This window comes from Pezoporus flaviventris, unplaced genomic scaffold, assembly GCF_033815535.1.
Source record: "Pezoporus flaviventris isolate CSIRO_AGI_PZ_B2104156 unplaced genomic scaffold, CSIRO_AGI_Pfla_v1 ptg000423l, whole genome shotgun sequence".
NCBI classification, from domain to species: Eukaryota; Metazoa; Chordata; class Aves; order Psittaciformes; family Psittacidae; genus Pezoporus; species Pezoporus flaviventris.
The window spans coordinates 21,026-40,913 of record NW_026892970.1 but is presented as its reverse complement, the minus strand read 5'-3'; the positions used below and the strand labels follow the sequence as shown (position 1 = coordinate 40,913).

General features: G+C 61.6%; 2 protein-coding genes and 1 long non-coding RNA gene across 4 annotated transcripts in view; 1 reads left to right on the top strand and 2 right to left on the bottom strand.

The window, feature by feature from the left end:
- LOC133263692 (metabotropic glutamate receptor 6-like) overlaps nucleotides 1-13,994 on the top strand; it is a 22,265-nt gene extending 8,271 nt beyond the window's left edge. Inside the window, exons 4-11 of the mRNA XM_061443565.1 lie at nucleotides 1,859-1,994; nucleotides 4,650-4,804; nucleotides 5,915-6,064; nucleotides 8,611-8,808; nucleotides 9,980-10,116; nucleotides 10,883-11,423; nucleotides 12,157-12,548; nucleotides 13,838-13,994. Of these exons, the coding sequence (XP_061299549.1) occupies nucleotides 1,859-1,994; nucleotides 4,650-4,804; nucleotides 5,915-6,064; nucleotides 8,611-8,808; nucleotides 9,980-10,116; nucleotides 10,883-11,423; nucleotides 12,157-12,548; nucleotides 13,838-13,987 (1,859 nt within the window). The 3' untranslated portion in view covers nucleotides 13,988-13,994. The remainder of the gene's footprint in view (nucleotides 1-1,858; nucleotides 1,995-4,649; nucleotides 4,805-5,914; nucleotides 6,065-8,610; nucleotides 8,809-9,979; nucleotides 10,117-10,882; nucleotides 11,424-12,156; nucleotides 12,549-13,837) is intronic.
- On the bottom strand, nucleotides 9,823-12,354 carry LOC133263693 (uncharacterized). The gene is made up of 3 exons (XR_009741521.1): nucleotides 12,215-12,354; nucleotides 11,197-11,412; nucleotides 9,823-10,073 (listed from the first exon to the last, which is right to left on the bottom strand). It is a non-coding gene; the product is annotated as an uncharacterized LOC133263693 (long non-coding RNA).
- Nucleotides 13,844-19,888, bottom strand: ZWINT (ZW10 interacting kinetochore protein). Of its 2 annotated transcripts, XM_061443564.1 has the most exons (11): nucleotides 19,802-19,888; nucleotides 18,492-18,576; nucleotides 17,148-17,253; nucleotides 16,871-17,040; nucleotides 15,905-15,955; nucleotides 15,694-15,776; nucleotides 15,412-15,583; nucleotides 15,056-15,165; nucleotides 14,807-14,954; nucleotides 14,297-14,341; nucleotides 13,844-13,903 (listed from the first exon to the last, which is right to left on the bottom strand). In XM_061443564.1, exons 1-11 carry the CDS (start codon nucleotides 19,828-19,830, stop codon nucleotides 13,886-13,888), a joined length of 1,017 nt encoding a protein of 338 aa, XP_061299548.1. In that variant the 5' UTR covers nucleotides 19,831-19,888; the 3' UTR covers nucleotides 13,844-13,885. The 2 variants fall into 2 exon arrangements, with proteins under 2 accessions (XP_061299548.1, XP_061299546.1); XM_061443562.1 differs by lacking the exon at nucleotides 13,844-13,903 and having other exon boundaries at nucleotides 14,251-14,341; nucleotides 19,802-19,887.

Below are 19,888 nucleotides of genomic sequence, written 5' to 3'. Positions count from 1 at the left end.
GGAATGGAGTGGGATTGAGTGGGATGGAATGGGATGGAGTGGGAAGGGTATGGGAGGGGATGGGATAGAGTGGGATGGGAATGGGAGGGGATGGGATGGGAATGGGGGGGATGGGATTGAGTGGGAGGGGATGGAATGGGATAGAGTGGGAAGGGAATGGGATGGGAGTAGGAGGGACTGGGAGGGGAATGGGAGGCAATGGGATGGGAATGGGAGGGAGGGGGATAGAGTGGGAGGGGAATGGGAGGAGATGGGATGGAGTGGGATAGAGTGGGATGGGAATGGGAGGGGATGGGATGGGAATGGGGGGGATGGGATTGAGTGGGAGGGGATGGGATGGGATAGAGTGGGAAGGGAATGGAATGGAGTGGGATTGAGTGGGATGGAATGGGATAGAGTGGGAGGGGAATGGGATGGGAGTAGGAGGGACTGGGAGGGGAATGGGAGGCAATGGGATGGGAATGGGAGGGAGTGGGATAGAGTGGGAGGGGAATGGGATGGGATGGGATAGAGTGGGAAGGAAATGGGATAGAGTGGGAGGGAAATGGGAGGAACTGGGATGCAGTGGGAAGGGAATGGAATGGAGTGGGATAGAGTGGCAGGGGAATGGGTTGGACTGAGATAGAATGGGATGGAGTGGGATAGAGTGGGAGGGGAATGGGAGAGAGTGGGAAGGAAATGGGATGGAGAGGATAGAGTGGGAGGGGAATGGGAGGAACTGGGATGCAGTGGGAAGGGAATGGAATAGAGTAGGATAGAGTGGCAGTGGAATGGGATGGAGTGGGAGGGGATGGGAATGGGAATGGGAGGGAGTGGGATGGAGTGGAAGGGACTTGGAAAGGACTGGGGGGGGAATGGGGGGAACTGGGAGAGGACTGGAGTGGGCCCGGGACACACTGGGACATACTGGGACACTCTGGGACATACTGGGACACACTGGGACATACTGGGACACTCTGGGACACACTGGGACACACTGGGACACACTGGGACATACTGGGACACACTGGGACACACTGGGACACACTGCGACATACTGGGACCCACCGGGACACACTGGGACATACTGGGATATACTGGGAAACTCTGGGACACACTGGGGCACACTGGGACATACCGGGACACACCGGGACACACTGGGACACACTGGGACACACTGCGACATACTGGGACACACTGGGACACACTGGGACACACTGGGACATACTGGGACATACCGGGACACACTGGGACATACTGGGACACACTGGGACCCACCGGGACACACTGGGACACACTGGGACATACTGGGGCACACTGGGACATACCGGGACACACCGGGACATACCAGGACACACTGGGACACACTGGGACACACTGCGACATACTGGGACCCACCGGGACACACTGGGACACACTGGGACACACTGGGGCACACTGGGACATACTGGGACACACTGGGACATACCGGGACATACCGGGACATACCGGGACACACTGGGACACACTGGGACATACCGGGGCACACTGGGACGGACTGGGACATACTGGGACATACTGGGACACACTGGGACACACTGGGACATACTGGGACCCACCGGGACACACTGGGACATACTGGGATATACTGGGACACTCTGGGACACACTGGGGCACACTGGGACATACTGGGACACACTGGGGCACACTGGGACATACCGGGACATACCGGGACGGACTGGGACATACCGGGACGGATTGGGACATACCGGGACGGACTGGGACGGACTGGGACACACCGGGACATACCGGGACACACTGGGACATACCGGGACGGACTGGGCTGGACTGGGCTGGACTGGGCCGGACTGGTGGGGACGGGCCGTGCCGTCGGGCGCAGGCGGGCTCTGCATCGCTCAATCCATCAAGATCCCGCGGGAGCCGCGGCCGGGCGAGTTCGACAAAGTCATCGGGAGGCTCATGGAGACGTCGACGGCGCGCGGCGTCGTGCTCTTCGCCAACGAGGACGACATCCGGTGAGGCCCCGCTAGGCACCAGTATAGACCAGTATGGACCAGTATAGACCAGTATAGACCAGTATGGACCAGTATAGACCAGTATAGACCAGTATGGACCAGTATAGACCAGTATAGACCAGTATGGACCAGTATGGACCGGTATGGACCAGTATAACCAGTATAAACCAGTATGGACCAGTATAGACCAGTATGGACCAGTATAGATCAGTATGGACCAGTATAGACCAGTATGAACCAGTATGGACCAGTATGGACCAGTATAGACCAGTATGGACCAGTATAGACCAGTATGGACCAGTATGGACCAGTATAAACCAGTATGGACCACTATGACCAGTATAAAACAGTATAAACCAGTATGGACTAGTATAAACCAATATGACCAGTATAAACCAGTATGACCAGTATAAACCAGTATAGACCAGTATGGACCAGTATGACCAGTATAAATTAGTATAAACCAGTATGGACCAGTATAAACCAGTATAAATTAGTATGGACCAGTATAAACCAGTATGGGCCAGTATAAACCAGTATAAACCAGTATGACCGGTATAAACCAGTATAAACCAGTATGACCAGTATAAACCAATATGACCAGTATAAACTAGTATGGGCCATTATAAACCAGTGTGGACCACTATAAACCAGTATGGCCCGGTATAAACCACTATGGACCAATATAAACCAGTATAAAGCAGTATGGACTGGTATAGACTGGTATAAATGAGTATAAACCGGTATAAACCAGTATAGATCATATAAAAGTATGGACCATATAAACCAGTACAGACTAGTATAAACCAGTATAAAGCTGTATAGACCAGTATAAAACAGTATGGACTGGTATAAACCAGTCTAAACTGGTATGGGCCGGTTCATACCAGTATAGAGCAGGAACTGGTCCAGGAACCCCTCCCCACTGCTCGGCCCAAGGTGTCTTCACCAGGGTGGATGGGATGAGCTGAGTGATCTGTATGGAGCAGCAGAGACCAGTATAAACCAGTATAAACCAGTCTAGACCGGAATAAACCGGTGTAGACCTGTATAAACCTGTATACACCAGTATAGATCAGTATTGACCAGTATAGAGGAGCGTAGAGCAGTGGGGACCAGCATAGAGCAGTCCCTCCCAGTCTATCCCAGTCCCTCCCAGTCTATCCCAGTCCATTCCGTCCCCCCCTATTCCTCTCCCAGTGCCTCCCAGTCTATCCCAATCCATCCCAGTCTATCGCAGTCCATCCCATTCCCCTCCTATTCCTCTCCCAGTCCACTCCAGTCTATCCCATTGACCACCATTCCACTCCCAGTCCACCCCAGTCCCATCCCAGTCCATCCCATTCAATCCCATTCCCATCCCAGTCCCTCTCATTCCCATCCCAGTTCATCCCAGTCCATCCCATTCCCATCCCAGTCCCTCCCATTCCCCTCCCAGTCCATCCCATTCCCATTCCCCTCCCATTCCCATTCCCATTCCCTCCCATTCCCATTCCCATTCCCATTCCCATTCCCATTCCCATTCCCCTCCCATTCCCATTCCCATTCCCATTCCCATCCCCATCCCCATTCCCATTCCCATTCCCATTCCCATTCCCATTCCCCTCCCATTCCCATTCCCATTCCCATTCCCATTCCCCCCATCCCCATTCCCATTCCCATTCCCCATTCCCCTCCCATTCCCATTCCCATTCCCTCCCATTCCCATTCCCATTCCCATTCCCATTCCCATTCCCATTCCCATTCCCCTCCCATTCCCATTCCCATTCCCCTCCCATTCCCATTCCCATTCCCATTCCCATCCCCATCCCCATTCCCATTCCCATTCCCATTCCCATTCCCCTCCCATTCCCATTCCCATTCCCATTCCCCCCCATCCCCATTCCCATTCCCATTCCCCATTCCCCTCCCATTCCCATTCCCCTCCCATTCCCATTCCCATTCCCCTCCCATTCCCATTCCCCTCCCATTCCCTCCCATTCCCATTCCCATTCCCATTCCCATCCCCATCCCCATTCCCATTCCCCTCCCATTCCCATTCCCATTCCCATCCCCATTCCCCGTTCCCATTCCCCCCCATTCCTTCCCATCCCCATTCCCATCCCATTCCTTCCCATCCCCATTCCCATCCCATTCCCATTCCCATTCCCATTCCCCTCCCATTCCCATTCCCCCCCATCCCCATTCCCATTCCCCGTTCCCATCCCCATTCCCCATTCCCATTCCCATTCCCCTCCCATTCCCATTCCCATCCCATTCCCTCCCATCCCCATCCCCATTCCCCCCCATCCCCATTCCCATTCCCATCCCCATTCCCCGTTCCCATTCCCCCCCATTCCTTCCCATCCCCATTCCCATCCCATTCCTTCCCATCCCCATTCCCATCCCATTCCCATTCCCATTCCCATTCCCCTCCCATTCCCATTCCCCCCCATCCCCATTCCCATTCCCCGTTCCCATCCCCATTCCCCATTCCCATTCCCATTCCCCTCCCATTCCCATTCCCATCCCATTCCCTCCCATCCCCATCCCCATTCCCCCCCATCCCCATTCCCATTCCCATCCCCATTCCCATTCCCATCCCCATTCCCTCCCATCCCCATCCCCATCCCCATCCCCATCCCCATTCCCATTCCCATCCCCTCCCGTCCCCAGGCGGGTGCTGGAGGCCGCCGCCCGCGCCAACCTCTCGGGTCACTTCTCCTGGGTGGGCTCGGACTCGTGGGGGGCGAAGCTGGGCCCGGTGCTGGGCCTGGAGCCGGCGGCCGACGGGGCCATCACCATCCTGCCCAAGCGCGCCTCGGTGCCCGGTGAGTGCCGCGATGGGGCAGCCCCATGGCGCTAGGGGGCGGTATGGGGAGCTATGGGGCAGCCCCATGGCGCTAGGGGGCGGTATGGGGAGCTATGGGGTGCTATGGGGCAGCCCCATGGCGCTATGGAGCGGTATGGGGAACTATGGGGCGGTATGGGGTGCTATGGGGCAGCCCCATGGCGCTATGAAGCGGTATGGGGAACTATGGGGCGGTATGGGGTGCTATGGGGCAGCCCCATGGCGCTATGGAGCGGTATGGGGAACTATGGGGCTGTATGGGGTGCTATGGGGCTGTATGGGGTGCTATGGGGCGGTATGGGGTGCTATGGAGCGGTATGGGGCACTGTGGGGCTGTATGGGGTGCTATGGGGCAGCCCCATGGCGCTATGGAGCGGTATGGGGCACTATGGGGCTGTATGGGGAGGTATGAGGCACTATGGGGCAGCCCCATGGCACTATAGGGCACTATGGGGCGCTATGGGGTAGCCCCATGGCACTATGGAGCGGTATGGGGAGGTATGGGGCACTATGGGGGGCTATGGGGCAAGATGCTGGTGCTATGGTGCTATGGGGTTGTATGGGGCGCTGTGGGGCGCTATAGGGCACTATGGGGCTGTATGGGGAGGTATGAGGCACTATGGGGCAGCCCCATGGCACTATGGGGAACTATGGGGCACTATGGGGCTGTATGGGGGGGTATGGGGCACTATGAGGCAGCCCCATGGCACTATGGGGTGCTATGGGGAACTATGGGGCGCTATAGGGCTGTATGGGGAGGTATGGGGCACTATGGGGCAGCCCCATGGCACTATGGGGAGCTATGGGGCAAGGTGCTGGCGCTATGGTGCTATGGGGTTGCATGGGGCGCTATGGGGCGCTATAGGGCGCTGTGAGGGGAGGTGTTAATGCTATGGGGCAGTATGGGGCGGTATGGGGCTGTATGGGGCGCTATGGGGTGAGGCGCTGGTGCTGTGGCGCTACGGAGCGCTATAGGGCACTATGGGGCGAAGCGCTGGTGCTAGGGTGCTATGGGGTGGTATGGGGTGGTATGGGGCGCTATGGGGCGCTATGGGGTGAGGTGCATGGGGCTATGGGGTGACCCCTGCAGGCTTCGATGAGTATTTCACGTCCCGCTCGCTGGAGAACAACCGCCGCAACCTCTGGTTCCACGAGTTCTGGGAGGAGGATTTCAACTGCCGCCTGCCCCATAGCGAGCCCCAGAGCGAGCCCCACGGCGGGCCCGTCCGCAAGTGCACAGGTAAAGCGCTGCCTGCCCCACAGGGTGCCCCATAGCGTGCGGCCTGCCCCATAGCGCCCTGCCTGCCCTATAGAGCCCTGCTTGCCCCATAGAGTCCTGCCTGCCCCATAGCTCCCTGCCTGCCCCATAGCACCCTGGGGCAGCAGCTGTGGGTCTGACCCCCAAGTGTGGGTCAGGGCAGCGCTGTGGATCTGACCCCCAAGTGTGGGGCAGGGCAGCACTATGGGTCTGACCCCCAAGTGTGGGGCAGGGAGGTGCTATAGGTGTGACCTCCCAAGTGTGGGGCAGGGCAGCGCTGTGGGTCTGACCCCCAAGTGTGGGTCAGGGCAGCGCTGTGGGTGTGACCCCCAAGTGTGGGTCAGGGCAGCGCTGTGGGTGTGACCCCCAAGTGTGGGTCGGGGCAGCGCTGTGGGTGTGACCCCCAAGTGTGTGTCGGTGCAGCGCTGTGGGTCTGACCCCCAAGTGTGGGTCAGCGCAGCGCTGTGGGTCTGACCCCCAAGTGTGGGTCAGGGCAGCGCTGTGGGTCTGACCCCCAAGTGTGGGTCAGGGCAGCGCTGTGGGTCTGACCCCCAAGTGTGGGTCGGCGCAGCGCTGTGGGTCTGACCCCCAAGTGCGGGTCAGGGCAGCGCTGTGGGTCTGACCCCCAAGTGTGGGTCGGGGCAGCGCTGTGGGTCTGACCCCCAAGTGCGGGTCAGGGCAGCGCTGTGGGTCTGACCCCCAAGTGTGGGTCAGGGCAGCGCTGTGGGTCTGACCCCCAAGTGTGGGTCAGCGCAGCGCTGTGGGTCTGACCCCCAAGTGCGGGTCAGGGCAGCGCTGTGGGTGTGACCCCCAAGTGTGGGTCAGCGCAGCGCTGTGGGTCTGACCCCCAAGTGTGGGTCAGGGCAGCGCTGTGGGTCTGACCCCCAAGTGTGGGTCAGGGCAGCGCTGTGGGTCTGACCCCCAAGTGTGGGTCGGGGCAGCGCTGTGGGTCTGACCCCCAAGTGTGGTTCAGGGCAGCACTATGGGTCTGACCCCCAAGTGTGGGTCGGGGCAGCGCTGTGGGTCTGACCCCCAAGTGTGGGTCAGGGCAGCGCTGTGGGTCTGACCCCCAAGTGCGGGTCAGCGCAGCGCTGTGGGTCTGACCCCCAAGTGTGGGTCGGGGCAGCGCTGTGGGTCTGACCCCCAAGTGCGGGTCAGGGCAGCGCTGTGGGTCTGACCCCCAAGTGTGGGTCGGGGCAGCGCTGTGGGTCTGACCCCCAAGTGTGGGTCAGCGCAGCGCTGTGGGTCTGACCCCCAAGTGTGGGTCAGGGCAGCGCTGTGGGTCTGACCCCCAAGTGTGGGTCAGGGCAGCGCTGTGGGTCTGACCCCCAAGTGTGGGTCAGCGCAGCGCTGTGGGTCTGACCCCCAAGTGCGGGTCAGGGCAGCGCTGTGGGTGTGACCCCCAAGTGTGGGTCAGCGCAGCGCTGTGGGTCTGACCCCCAAGTGTGGGTCAGGGCAGCGCTGTGGGTCTGACCCCCAAGTGTGGGTCAGGGCAGCGCTGTGGGTCTGACCCCCAAGTGTGGGTCGGGGCAGCGCTGTGGGTCTGACCCCCAAGTGTGGTTCAGGGCAGCACTATGGGTCTGACCCCCAAGTGTGGGTCGGGGCAGCGCTGTGGGTCTGACCCCCAAGTGTGGGTCAGGGCAGCGCTGTGGGTCTGACCCCCAAGTGCGGGTCAGCGCAGCGCTGTGGGTCTGACCCCCAAGTGTGGGTCGGGGCAGCGCTGTGGGTCTGACCCCCAAGTGTGGGTCAGGGCAGCGCTGTGGGTCTGACCCCCAAGTGTGGGTCGGCGCAGCGCTGTGGGTCTGACCCCCAAGTGCGGGTCAGCGCAGTGCTGTGGGTCTGACCCCCAAGTGTGGGGCAGGGCAGCGCTGTGGGTCTGACCCCCAAGTGTGGGGCAGGGCAGCGCTGTGGGTCTGACCCCCAAGTGTGGGTCGGGGCAGCGCTGTGGGTCTGACCCCCAAGTGCGGGTCAGGGCAGCGCTGTGGGTGTGACCCCCAAGTGTGGGTCGGGGCAGCGCTGTGGGTGTGACCCCCAAGTGTGGGTCAGCGCAGTGCTGTGGGTCTGACCCCCAAGTGTGGGTCAGGGCAGCGCTGTGGGTCTGACCCCCAAGTGTGGGTCAGGGAGGTGCTATAGGTGTGACCTCCCAAGTGTGGGGCAGGGCAGCGCTGTGGGTGTGACCCCCAAGTGTGGGTCAGGGCAGCGCTGTGGGTGTGACCCCCAAGTGTGGGTCGGGGCAGCGCTGTGGGTGTGACCCCCAAGTGTGGGTCGGGGCAGCGCTGTGGGTCTGACCCCCAAGTGTGTGTCGGTGCAGCGCTGTGGGTCTGACCCCCAAGTGTGGGTCAGGGCAGCGCTGTGGGTCTGACCCCCAAGTGCGGGTCAGCGCAGCGCTGTGGGTCTGACCCCCAAGTGTGGGTCAGGGCAGCGCTGTGGGTGTGACCCCCAAGTGTGGGTCAGGGCAGCGCTGTGGGTCTGACCCCCAAGTGTGGGTCAGGGCAGCGCTGTGGGTCTGACCCCCAAGTGTGGGTCAGGGCGGGAGCGCATCGGCCGGGACTCGCCCTACGAGCAGGAGGGGAAGGTGCAGTTCGTCATCGACGCGGTGCTGGCCATGGCGCGGGCCCTGCACAGCCTCGCGGCCGAGCTCTGCCCCGGGGGGGGGCTCTGCCCCCGCATGGACCCCCCCGACGGGCGCCGCCTCCTGCAGCACATCCGGGGGGTGAACTTCAGCGGTGAGGGGGGGAGGGGATGGGGGGGGGTGGGGGGGGGATGGGATGGGGATGGGGATGGGGATGGGAATGGGATGGGGATGGAATGGGATGGGAATGGGATGGGATGGGAATGGGATGGGATGGGATGGGAATGGGATGGGGATGGAATGGGATGGGAATGGGATGGGATGGGGATGGGATGGGAGTGGGATGGGGATGGGAATGGAATGGGATGGGATGGGGATGGGATGGGATGGGATGGGAATGGGATGGGGATGGAATGGGATGGGAATGGGGATGGGGATGGGAATGGAATGGGATGGGATGGGATGGGGATGGGATGGGATGGGATGGGAATGGGATGGGGATGGAATGGGATGGGAATGGGATGGGATGGGAATGGGATGGGAATGGGGATGGGGATGGGAATGGGATGGGATGGGATGGGGATGGGATGGGGATGGAATGGGATGGGAATGGGATGGGAATGGGATGGGGATGGGATGGGGATGGGATGGGGGCAATGGGAGGGACTGGGAGGGGCCTGGGGGGTACTGGGACAGACTGGGAAGGGAATGGGAGGGGATGGGAATGGACTGGGATTGACTGGGAAAGGGTGGGATGGGAATGGGTTAGGATAGACTGGGAAGGGATGGGAATGGACTGGGATTGGCTGGGAAGGGATGGGATAGGATGAGGATGGACTGGGAAGAGATGGGAATGGACTGGGAAGGAATGGGAGGGAATGGGATAGACTGGGAGGCACTAGAAAGGTGTTGGGGGGCACTGGGAGGGACTGGGATGGGATGGGAGGGGAATGGGATGGACTGGAAGAGACTGGGAAGGCACTGAGATGGGATGGGCAGAGACTAGAAGGGACTGGGATGGACTGGGAAGGGGACGGGAGGGGAATAGGAGGGGATGGGATGGACTGGGATGGGCTAGGAGGGGAATGGGTGGACTGGAGACCATAGTGGGGGGGCACTGGGGTAGACTGGGAGGCACTGGAGACCACACTGGGAAGGTCCTCAGTGGGTCCTTACTGGGTGTTCCTGGGCCTGGATTGGTCCATACTGGTCCATACTGGTCCGTACTGGTCCATACTGGTTTGTACTGGTCCGTACTGGTCCGTACTGGTCCATACTGGTTTGTACTGGTCCATACTGGTTTGTACTGGTCCGTACTGGTGCAGGCAGTGCAGGGACCCCCGTGAGCTTCAATGAGAACGGCGATGCTCCGGGCAGATACGACATCTTCCAGTTCCAGGGCGCCAACGGCAGCGGCAGCTACCGGGCCGTGGGGCAGTGGGTGCAGGGCCTGCACCTGCAGGTGGGTGCTGCCCCCCCCCCCATCCAATGGGTGCCCCATGGGCAACTGGTGGGATCTCAGGGGTCAATTGGGTGCCTCTATGGTCACCTGGATGGACCTCAATGGTCAACTGGTTGGATCTCAATGACCAGTTGGATGCCCCCATGGTCAATTGGGTGCTCCTGTGGTCAACTGTTGGGATTTCAATGGTCAACCAGTTGGATCTCAATGATCAGTTGGGTGCCCTATGGTCAACTGGTTGGATCTCAATGACCAGTTGGATGCCCCGATGGTCAATTGGGTGTCCCATGGTCAACTGGTGGGATCTTAATGATCAATTGGGTACCCCTGTGGTCAACCGGTTGGATCTCAATGGTCAACCAGTTGGATCTCAATGATCACTTGGGTGCCCTGTAGTCAACTGGTGGGATCTCAATGGTCAACCAGTTGGATCTCAATGATCACTTGGGTGCCCTGTGGTCAACTGGTGGGATCTCAATGGTCAACCAGTTGGATCTCAATGATCACTTGGGTGCCCTGTGGTCAACTGGTGGGCTCTCAATGGTCAACCAGTTGGATCTCAATGATCACTTGGGTGCCCTGTGGTCAACTGGTGAGCTCTCAATGGTCAACCAGTTGGATCCCAATGACCGTTTGGATGCCCCCATGGTCAACTGGTGGGACCTCAATGACCAACCGGACACCCTATGTCCAACTCCCACCCCCTCCCCACTGTTGGATGTCTGCTGCCCCCTCACCTGCCTCCCCCCCCCCCCTTCCCCCCCAGGTGGATGCCATGATGTGGGGCTCCAACCGCTCGGTGCCCCCCTCGGTCTGCAGCCTCCCCTGTGGTCCTGGTGAGAAGAAGACCCCGGTGAAGGGGGTCCCATGCTGTTGGCACTGCGAGCTCTGCTCCGGCTACCGCTTCCTGGCCGACCCCCAGAGCTGCCAGGCCTGCCCCTCCCACCTGCGCCCCACAACCAACCACACCTCCTGCCGCCCCACGCCCGTCCTGCGCCTGCGCTGGGGGGACCCTTGTGCCGCCGTCCCCTTGGCTTTGGCCACCTTGGGCTTGCTGGCGACCGCCTTCGTCTTGCTCACCTTCATCAAGCACCACGAGACGCCCATCGTGAAGGCGTCGGGGCGGGAGCTCAGCTACGTCCTGCTGGTGGGCATCGCTTTGGTCTACGCCATCACCTTCCTCATGGTGGCCGAGCCGGGGGTGGGCGTCTGCGCCATGAGGAGGCTCTTCTTGGGCTTAGGGATGAGCCTCAGCTACGCCGCGCTCCTCACCAAGACCAACCGCATCTACCGCATCTTCGAGCAGGGTGAGGGACGTGGGATGGGGTTCTACTGTGACTTATGGGGCTGACCACGGGTTCTGGACCTCCATGGGGTCCCATTGAGGGTCAAGAGTTTGGGTTGAGGGACGTGGGATGGGGTTCTACCTACCCCGAGCTCCTCACCACAACCACCTCCCATCTACCACGTCCTCCCCCAAGGTGACTTATGGGGCTGACCATAGGTTCTGGAGGTCCCAGGGGTCCAGGAACCACATAGGGGTCCCACTGAGGGTCAAGAGCTTGGGTTGAGGGACGTGGGATGGGGTTCTACGTACCCTGAGCTTCTCACCGCAACCACGCACATCTTCTGTGCCCTCAACTGAGGTGACTTATGGGGCTGACCATAGGCTCTGGAGGTCCATGGGGTCCAGGAACCACATAGGGGTCCCGCTGAGGACCAAGAGCTTGGGTTGAGGGACGTGGGATGGGGTTCTACGTACCCTGAGCTTCTCACCACAACCATGCACATCTATGTCCTCAACTGAGGTGACTTATGGGGCTGACCATAAGCTCTGGAGGTCTATGGGGTCCAGGAACCACATAGGGGTCCCGCTGAGGACCAAGAGCTTGGGTCGAGGGATGTGGGATCAGGTTCCACCTACCCCAAGCTCCTCACCACAACCACCCCCATCTACCACATGGTCCCCCAAGGTAACTTATGGGGCTGACCAAAGGTTCTGTGTACCCCACAACCCCTTTCCTTGCCCCCCCTTTATAGGGAAGCGCTCGGTGACCCCCCCCCGCTTCATCAGCCCCACTTCGCAGCTCGTCATCACCTTCGCCCTCAGCGGGATGCAGCTGGTGGGGGCGGCCCTGTGGCTCCTCCTGCGGCCCCCCCATGCCTTGGTGGACTACGAGATGGGGCGAACCCCCGACCCCGAGGACGCGCGGGGGGTGCTGCGCTGCGACATGGCCGAGGGCGCCACGTTGGCCTGCCTGGCCCACGCGCTGCTCCTCATGCTCACCACCACCGTCTACGCCGTCAAGGCCCGCGGCGTCCCCGAGACCTTCAACGAGGCCAAACCCATTGGCTTCGCCATGTACACGACCTGCGTGGTGTGGTTGGCCTTCGGGCCCATCTTCTTCGGCGCTGCCCGATCGGCTGAGAGGGTGAGGAGGGGACGTGGGGGTATGAAGAGGTCTGGGAGAGGGAAGGTTTGGGGGGGGGGGGGGGGGAACCAGGGCTTTGGGGGGAAACAAGAGTTGAGGGGTTGGGGTTGAGGTTGGATTGGGGTTGAGATTGGGTTGAGGTGGGGATGGGTTAGATTGAGGTTGGGGTTGAGGTGGGGATGGGGTTGGGTTGGGGTTGAGTTGGGGATGGGATTGGGTTGGGATTGAGGTTGGGGTTGAGGTGGGGTTGGGTTGGGGTTGAGGTGGGTTTGGATTGGGGTTGAGGTGGGGATGAGTTGGGTTGAGGTGGGGATGGGATTAGGTTGGGGTTGAGGTTGGGTTGAGGTGGGGATGGGTTGGGATTGAGGTTGGGGTTGAGGTGGGGATGGGATTAGGTTGGGGTTGAGGTTGGGTTTGAGGTGGGGATGGGGTTGGGTTGGAGTTGAGGTGGGGATGGGTTGGGATTGAGGTTGGGTTGAGGTGGGGATGGGGTTGAGGTGGGGTGGGGATGGGTTATGACAGAGGTTGGGTTGGGTAGAAGATGGGTTGTGGTGGATTTGGAGATGGAGTTGAGGCTGGTTTGGGGTTGGGTTGGGATTGAGTTTGGGCTGGGATTGAGGTTGGATTTAGATTGAGGTTGGGTTGGGCATGAGGTTGGGTTGGGATTGAGATTGGGTATGAGGTTGGGTTGAGGTTAGGTTGGGTATGAGGTTGGGTTGGGATTGAGGTTGGGTTGGGTTGAGGTTGGATTGGGTATGAGGTTGGGTTGGGTATGAGGTTGGGTTGGGTTGAGGTTGGGTTGGCGTTGAGTTTGGGTTGGGTTGAGGTTGGGTTGGGATTGAGTTTGGGTTGGGATTGAGATTGGATTGGGTATGAGGTTGGGTTGGGTTGAGGTTGGGTTGGGATTGAGTTTGGGTTGGGATTGAGATTGGATTGGGTATGAGGTTGGGTTGGGTTGAGGTTGGGTTGAGGTTGAGTGGGGTTGTGGCTGGGGTCAAGGTTGGGTTGAGGTTGTGTTGGGTTGGGGTTGAGTTGCGTTGGTTCAGGGCTGGACTATGGGGCTTAGCCTGGACCCATGTGGGCAACTTGGGGGTCACAAGAGAGATTTAAGGGGGTTCCCAGGCACTGGGAAAGAACAGGAGCTTGAAGGCCATTGAGGGGATGGGAACGGGTTTGGGGGTGGGGGGGGGCACAGAGGAGGGATCCAGGGGCTGAGTGGGGCCAAGTGGAACTTGGGGGGGGGCTCCGCCTCCTTTCCCCTTGGCCACGCCCCCCCCCCCCCCCCATAGGTGCACGTGCAGACCGCCACGCTCACGGTCTCCATGAGCCTCTCGGCCTCAGTCCCGCTCGGGCTCCTTTACGCGCCAAAAGTCTACGTCATCCTCTTGCACCCGGAGCGCAACCAACCGCGGCGGCCGCGGGCCGACCCGCCCCCGTAGCCACGCCCCCACCTCCTCCCCGCCCCCTCTAGGCCACACCCTCTCCCGCCCTCAGGCCACGCCCCCTCCCCGTCTCGTCGTCGTTGTTACCCCCCCCAATAAAGCTCCTGACACCGGATATCCGGGACCCCTTTATGCGGGGGGGTACACACGGATACTTGGGGGGCAGGGACCCCTTTTTGGGGGACAGGGACACACTTGGGGGGGTTATGGGAGGGGTAAAAGGGGAGGGAACCAGGTTTATTTGGGGGGAGGACCAGGTTTGTTTGGGGGGGGGTGTTACTTGGGGGGCTTCTGGGGGGGTCTCACCAGCAGCTCCAGCCACTGCGTCAGTGTGGGGCAGGCGAAAGGGGGCTTGGGAGGGAAAAAGGAGTGGTTAAGAGGGGGTAACCCCACAAGTGACCCCCACCAAGGACACTCAATTCCCCCCCACGTCCCCTAAACCTGCCCCATAGACCCCTCAATTGCCCCCAGACACCCCCAAGTGCCCCCTAGGTCCCCTAAACCTGCCCCATAGACCCCTCAATTGCTCCCAGACACCCCCAAGTGCCCCCCAGGTCCCCTAAACCTGCCCCATAGACCCCTCAATTGCTCCCAGACACCCCCAAGGGCCCCCCAGGTACCCTAAACCTGCCCCATAGACCCCTCAATTGCTCCCAGACACCCCCAAGAGCCCCCCAGGTACCCTAAACCTGCCCCATAGACCCCTCATTTGCCCCCAGACACCCCCAAGTGCCCCCCAGGTCCCCTAAACCTGCCCCCTAGCCCGCCCCCATTGCCCCTAGGGCCCCCCCTCCCCATCAGCCCGCAGTCACTCACAGGGCTCGGGGGTGCCACCCCGGGGGGGGGCAGCACGCGGACGGCCCCCCCCTGGGGGTACCCAGGCTCCAGCTCCAGCATCCAAAGGGTCCCGGATGCTCCCAGCACCCGCAGGCGCCTCAGGGATGGATCCCAATCCAGGGCGAACCTTTGGAGGGGGGGATTAATAGGGAAGGGGGGGGGTGTCACTTGAGGCCACCCCCCCGAACCCCCAAACCTACCCCCATTGACCCCCCCCCCCCCCTTTACCTGTGCTGGAGCTGCTCCACCTCGGCCCACAGGGAGCCCCCTTCCCAGCAGCGCTCCTGCAGCTCCAAGAGCCCCGGGCCCAAGGTGGGGGGCAACGGGAAAGGGGGGTCCTGGGAAGGGGGGGGGAAATGGGGAGAAAACCCCACATTGACCCCCTCAGACCCCCAATCTGCCCCCCAACTCCCTCTAGACCCCCCCCCCAGCCCCCCCAAAAGCCCTTTTAGCCCCCAAAGTGCCCCCCCCCCCCCCGGCCCCACTTCGGACCTTTCCCAGCCCCCCAAGTGCTCCCTGTGCTCCCAAACACCCCCCCCCAACCCCCCATTTTACCCCCCAACAGCCCCCCAAGTGTCTCTTACCACGACGTGGATCTCCCCCTGGGGGCTGCAGCGCAGGCGCAGGCTTGGGAGGGAATCGGGGGACCCCGGGGGGGGGCCCAGCTCCAGCTCCAGCTCCGGCCCCCCCGCGGGGGGGGGCAGCAGCACCCGGACCCCCGAAAACACCTGGTACAGGCGGCACCCAGCCTCTGCCCTGCATTCACAAAGGGGGGGCCATGATGGGGGGGGGGCATTTTGACACCCCCCCCCCCAAATCCCACCGCCCCCCTCCCCAAATCCCACCGCCCCCCCCCCCCCCCCCACCTTTGGGCCGCCCAGCGCTGTTGCTGCAGTGCCTCCTGCTGGCTGAGCCGCTCCTGCCGCCTCTGCTCCAGTCGCTGCTGCAGCTGCAATGGAGGGGGGAGGATTTAGGGGGTGCCCCCCCCCCCAAAAGCACATCATGGGGGGGGGAATGGGGTATCCGGACCCCCAGGTTTGGGGGGGGGGGAGGAGGGGGGAAGGGGAGGGCATTCACCTGCTCCTGTCTTCCTCTTGCTTCCTGCAGCTTTGCCTGGAGTTCCTTCTTCTGGGGGGGGCAGCAGCCATGGGACGCCCCCCCCAGCACCCACATCGCCCCATATCCCCCCCCCAGCACCCATGTCATAACACATAGCACCCGTAGCACAGCCATAACCTCCCTCAGCAGCCATATTGTGCCTCACAGCACCCATAGCACCCCTGTATCTCCCTCCCAGCACCCATGTCATACCCCATAGCACTTCCATATACCCCCCAGCACCCATGTCATACCCCATAGCTCCCACTGGACCCCCGTATCTCCCCCAGCACCCACGTCATACCGCATAGCACCTCCATATCCCCCCCAGCACCCATGTCATACCCCATAGCACCCCATATCGCCCCCCAGCTCCCATGTCATACCCCATAGCACCCGTATCACCCCCATATCTCCCCCCAGCACCCATGTCATACCCCATATCCCCCCCATATCCCCCCCCAGCACCCATGTCATACCCTATAGCACCCCCATATCCCCCCCAGGACCCATGTCATACCCCATATCCCCCCCCAGCACACGTTATACCCCATAGCACCCATATCCCTCCCATATCCTCCCCCCAGCACCCATGTCATACCCCATATCCCCCCCCCAGCACATGTTATACCCCATCGCACCCACATCCCCCCCATATCCCCCCCCAGCAGCCATGTCATACCCTATAGAACCCCCATATCTCCCCCCAGCACCCATGTCATACCCCATATCCTCCCCAGCACACGTTATACCCCATAGCACCCATATCCCTCCCATATCCTCCCCCAGCAGCCATGTCATACCCTATAGCACTCCCATATCCCCCCCCAGCAGCCATGTCATACCCTATAGCACCCCCATATCCCCCCCCTAGCCCCCATTCCACGCCCCATAGCACCCATAGGACCCCCCCCCCCCCCCCCCCAGCCCCACATCTCCCCATACCTGTCGCTCGCGGGCCCCCTCCAGGGCCCCCCGCAGCCTCTGCAGCAGCCGCTGCCCCTTCTCGAGCTGGGCCAGGGCCGAGGGCAGGGCCCCCCCCAGCGCCTCCACGGCCCCCCCATAGCCACGCTTCAGCTCCTGCCAGCGGCCCCGCGCCTCTGAGACCGCCTCTCCTGCAGGGGGCGCTCTGATGAGCACGCACCTCCCGGCCAGCAGGGGGCAGCCTCGCGGACCGCCCCATGGAAGGACCCGCCGGGGGGGGGGGCACGGACGGACTCACGCAGGCCGGGGGGGGGCAGGGGGGGGGCCGGGCTCTCAACCAGCCCCAGGAGGAGCTGCAGGACCCGCAGCTGGGCCAGGAGCAGCTTCTGCTTCCGACGGGTGTCCTGGGGGGCAGATATGGGGTAGTTATGGGGGGAAATGGGGTAGTTATGGGGGGGAAATGGGGTAGTTATGGGGGGGAAATGGGGGGCTGATATGGGGGGCAGATATGGGGTAGTTATGGGGGGAAATGGGGTAGTTATGGGGGGGAAATGGGGTAGTTATGGGGGGGAAATGGGGGGCTGATATGGGGGGCAGATATGGGGTAGTTATGGGGGGAAATGGGGTAGTTATGGGGGGGAAATGGGGTAGTTATGGGGGGGAAATGGGGGGCTGATATGGGGGGCAGATATGGGGTAGTTATGGGGGGAAATGGGGTAGTTATGGGGGGGAAATGGGGTAGTTATGGGGGGGAAATGGGGGGCTGATATGGGGGAAATGGGGTAGTTATGGGGGGGAAATGGGGTAGTTATGGGGGGAAATGGGGGGACAGATATGGGGGAAATGGGGTAGTTATGGGGGGGAAATGGGGGCCAGATATGGGGGAAATGGGGTAGTTATGGGGGGAAATGGGGTAGATATGGGGGGGAAATGGAGGTCAGATATGGGGGGGAAATGGGGTAGTTATGGGGGGGAATGGGGGGCAGATATGGGGGAAATGGGGGCAGATATGGGGGGAAATGGGGGCAGATATGGGGGGAAATGGGGTACTTATGGGGGGGAAATGGGGGCAGATATGGGGGGGAAATGGGGTAGTTATGGTGGGAAATGGGGGGCAGATATGGGGGGAAATGGGGTGACAGGGGTAGTTATGGGGGGGAAATGGGGTAACAAGGGCAAATATGGGGGGGAAATGGGGTGACAGGGCCAGATATGGAGCAAATACAGGTGCTATGGGGCAGACATGGCCACAGTGGGGCAGTCATGGGGCAAATACGGGTGCTATGTGGCAGACGTGGCCGCAGTGGGGCAGTTATGGGTCAAATACGGGTGCTATGGGGCAGACGTGGCCGCAGTGGGGCAGTCATGGGGCAAATACGGGTGCTATGGGGCAGACGTGGCCGCAGTGGGGCAGTTATGGGTCAAATACGGGTGCTATGGGGCAGACGTGGCCGCAGTGGGGCAGTCATGGGGCAAATACGGGTGCTATGGGGCAGACGTGGCCGCAGTGGGGCAGTTATGGGTCAAATACGGGTGCTATGGGGCAGACGTGGCCGCAGTGGGGCAGTCATGGGGCAAATACGGGTGCTATGGGGCAGACGTGGCCGCAGGGGGGCAGTTATGGGGCAGCCGTGGGTCTCACCATCAGATGCTCCACAAGGACTGGGACCGGGACATCGCTGTCCTCTTCCTCCAAGGCCAGGGCAGCCTCAAGGGCCACCAGCACCCTGGAGACACCCCGGGGACCCCCATTGGGACCCACGGACCCCATAGAGACACCCCAAGGATCCCCATTGGGACCCATGGACCCCATAGGGACACCCCAAGGACCCCCATTGGGACCCACGGACCCCATAGGGACACCCCAAGGACCCTCAATGGGACCCATGGACCCCATAGGGACACCCCAAGGACCCCCATTGGGACCCACAGACCCCATAGGGACACCCCAAGGACCCTCAATGGGACCCACGGACCCCATAGGGACCCCTTTGGGACCCCCATTAGGACCCACGGACCCCCTTGGGGAGGAGCGGACACCCCATAGAGCCCCATTGGGACCCACGGACCCCATAGGGACACCCCAAGGACCCCCATTAGGGCGCGGACAACCCCCCCCACCCTACGAGCCCCATGGACCCCATAGGGACACCTTTAGGGCCCCCATTAGGACCCACGGACCCCATAGGGACACCTTTAGGGCCCCCATTAGGACCCACGGACCCCATAGGGACCCCTTTAGGACCCCCATTAGGACCCGGACAACCCCCCCCACCCTACGAGCCCCATGGACCCCATAGGGACACCTTTAGGACCCCCATTAGGACCCACGGACCCCATAGGGACACCTTTAGGACCCCCATTAGGACCCACGGACCCCATAGGGACACCTTTAGGACCCCCATTAGGACCCACGGACCCCATAGGGACCCCTTTAGGACCCCCATTAGGACCCACGGACCCCATAGGGACCCCTTTAGGACCCCCATTAGGACCCACGGACCCCATAGGGACCCCTTTAGGTCCCCCATTAGGACCCACGGACCCCATAGGGACCCCTTTAGGACCCCCATTAGGACCCACGGACCCCATAGGGACCCCTTTAGGACCCCCATTAGGACCCACGGACCCCATAGGGACCCCTTTAGGACCCCCATTAGGACCCACGGACCCCATAGGGACCCTTTAGGACCCCCATTAGGACCCACGGACCCCATAGGGACCCCTTTAGGTCCCCCATTAGGACCCACGGACCCCATAGGGACCCCTTTAGGACCCCCATTAGGACCCACGGACCCCATAGGGACCCCTTTAGGACCCCCATTAGGACCCACGGACCCCATAGGGACACCTTTGGGACCCCCATTAAGCCCCGGCCCCCCCCGGTGACCCCCATGGGCCCGCAGCCAAGATGGCGGCCGCGCTGAGGTGATTTCCCGCCCGCGGGCTCACCCCCGCGCGCGCTCCAGCGCCGCCGCCATCGCCGCCGGTTCCTCTTCCCGCTCTGCCCGCCTCGCCCCGCCCACCCCGGCGGCTGCG

Bases quoted from the DNA above. Each gene is read 5' to 3' on its own strand.
- ZWINT (XM_061443562.1), bottom strand. From the start codon at position 19,830: ATGGCGGCGGCGCTGGAGCGCGCGCGGGG. The intron at 17,041-17,147 runs GTGAGTCCGTCC...CGCCCCCTGCAG, and splicing joins CCTGCCCCCCCCCGGCCTGC to GAGAGGCGGTCTCAGAGGCG. The intron at 15,584-15,693 runs GTGGGGGGGGGG...TTGTGAATGCAG, and splicing joins CAGCGCTGGGCGGCCCAAAG to GGCAGAGGCTGGGTGCCGCC.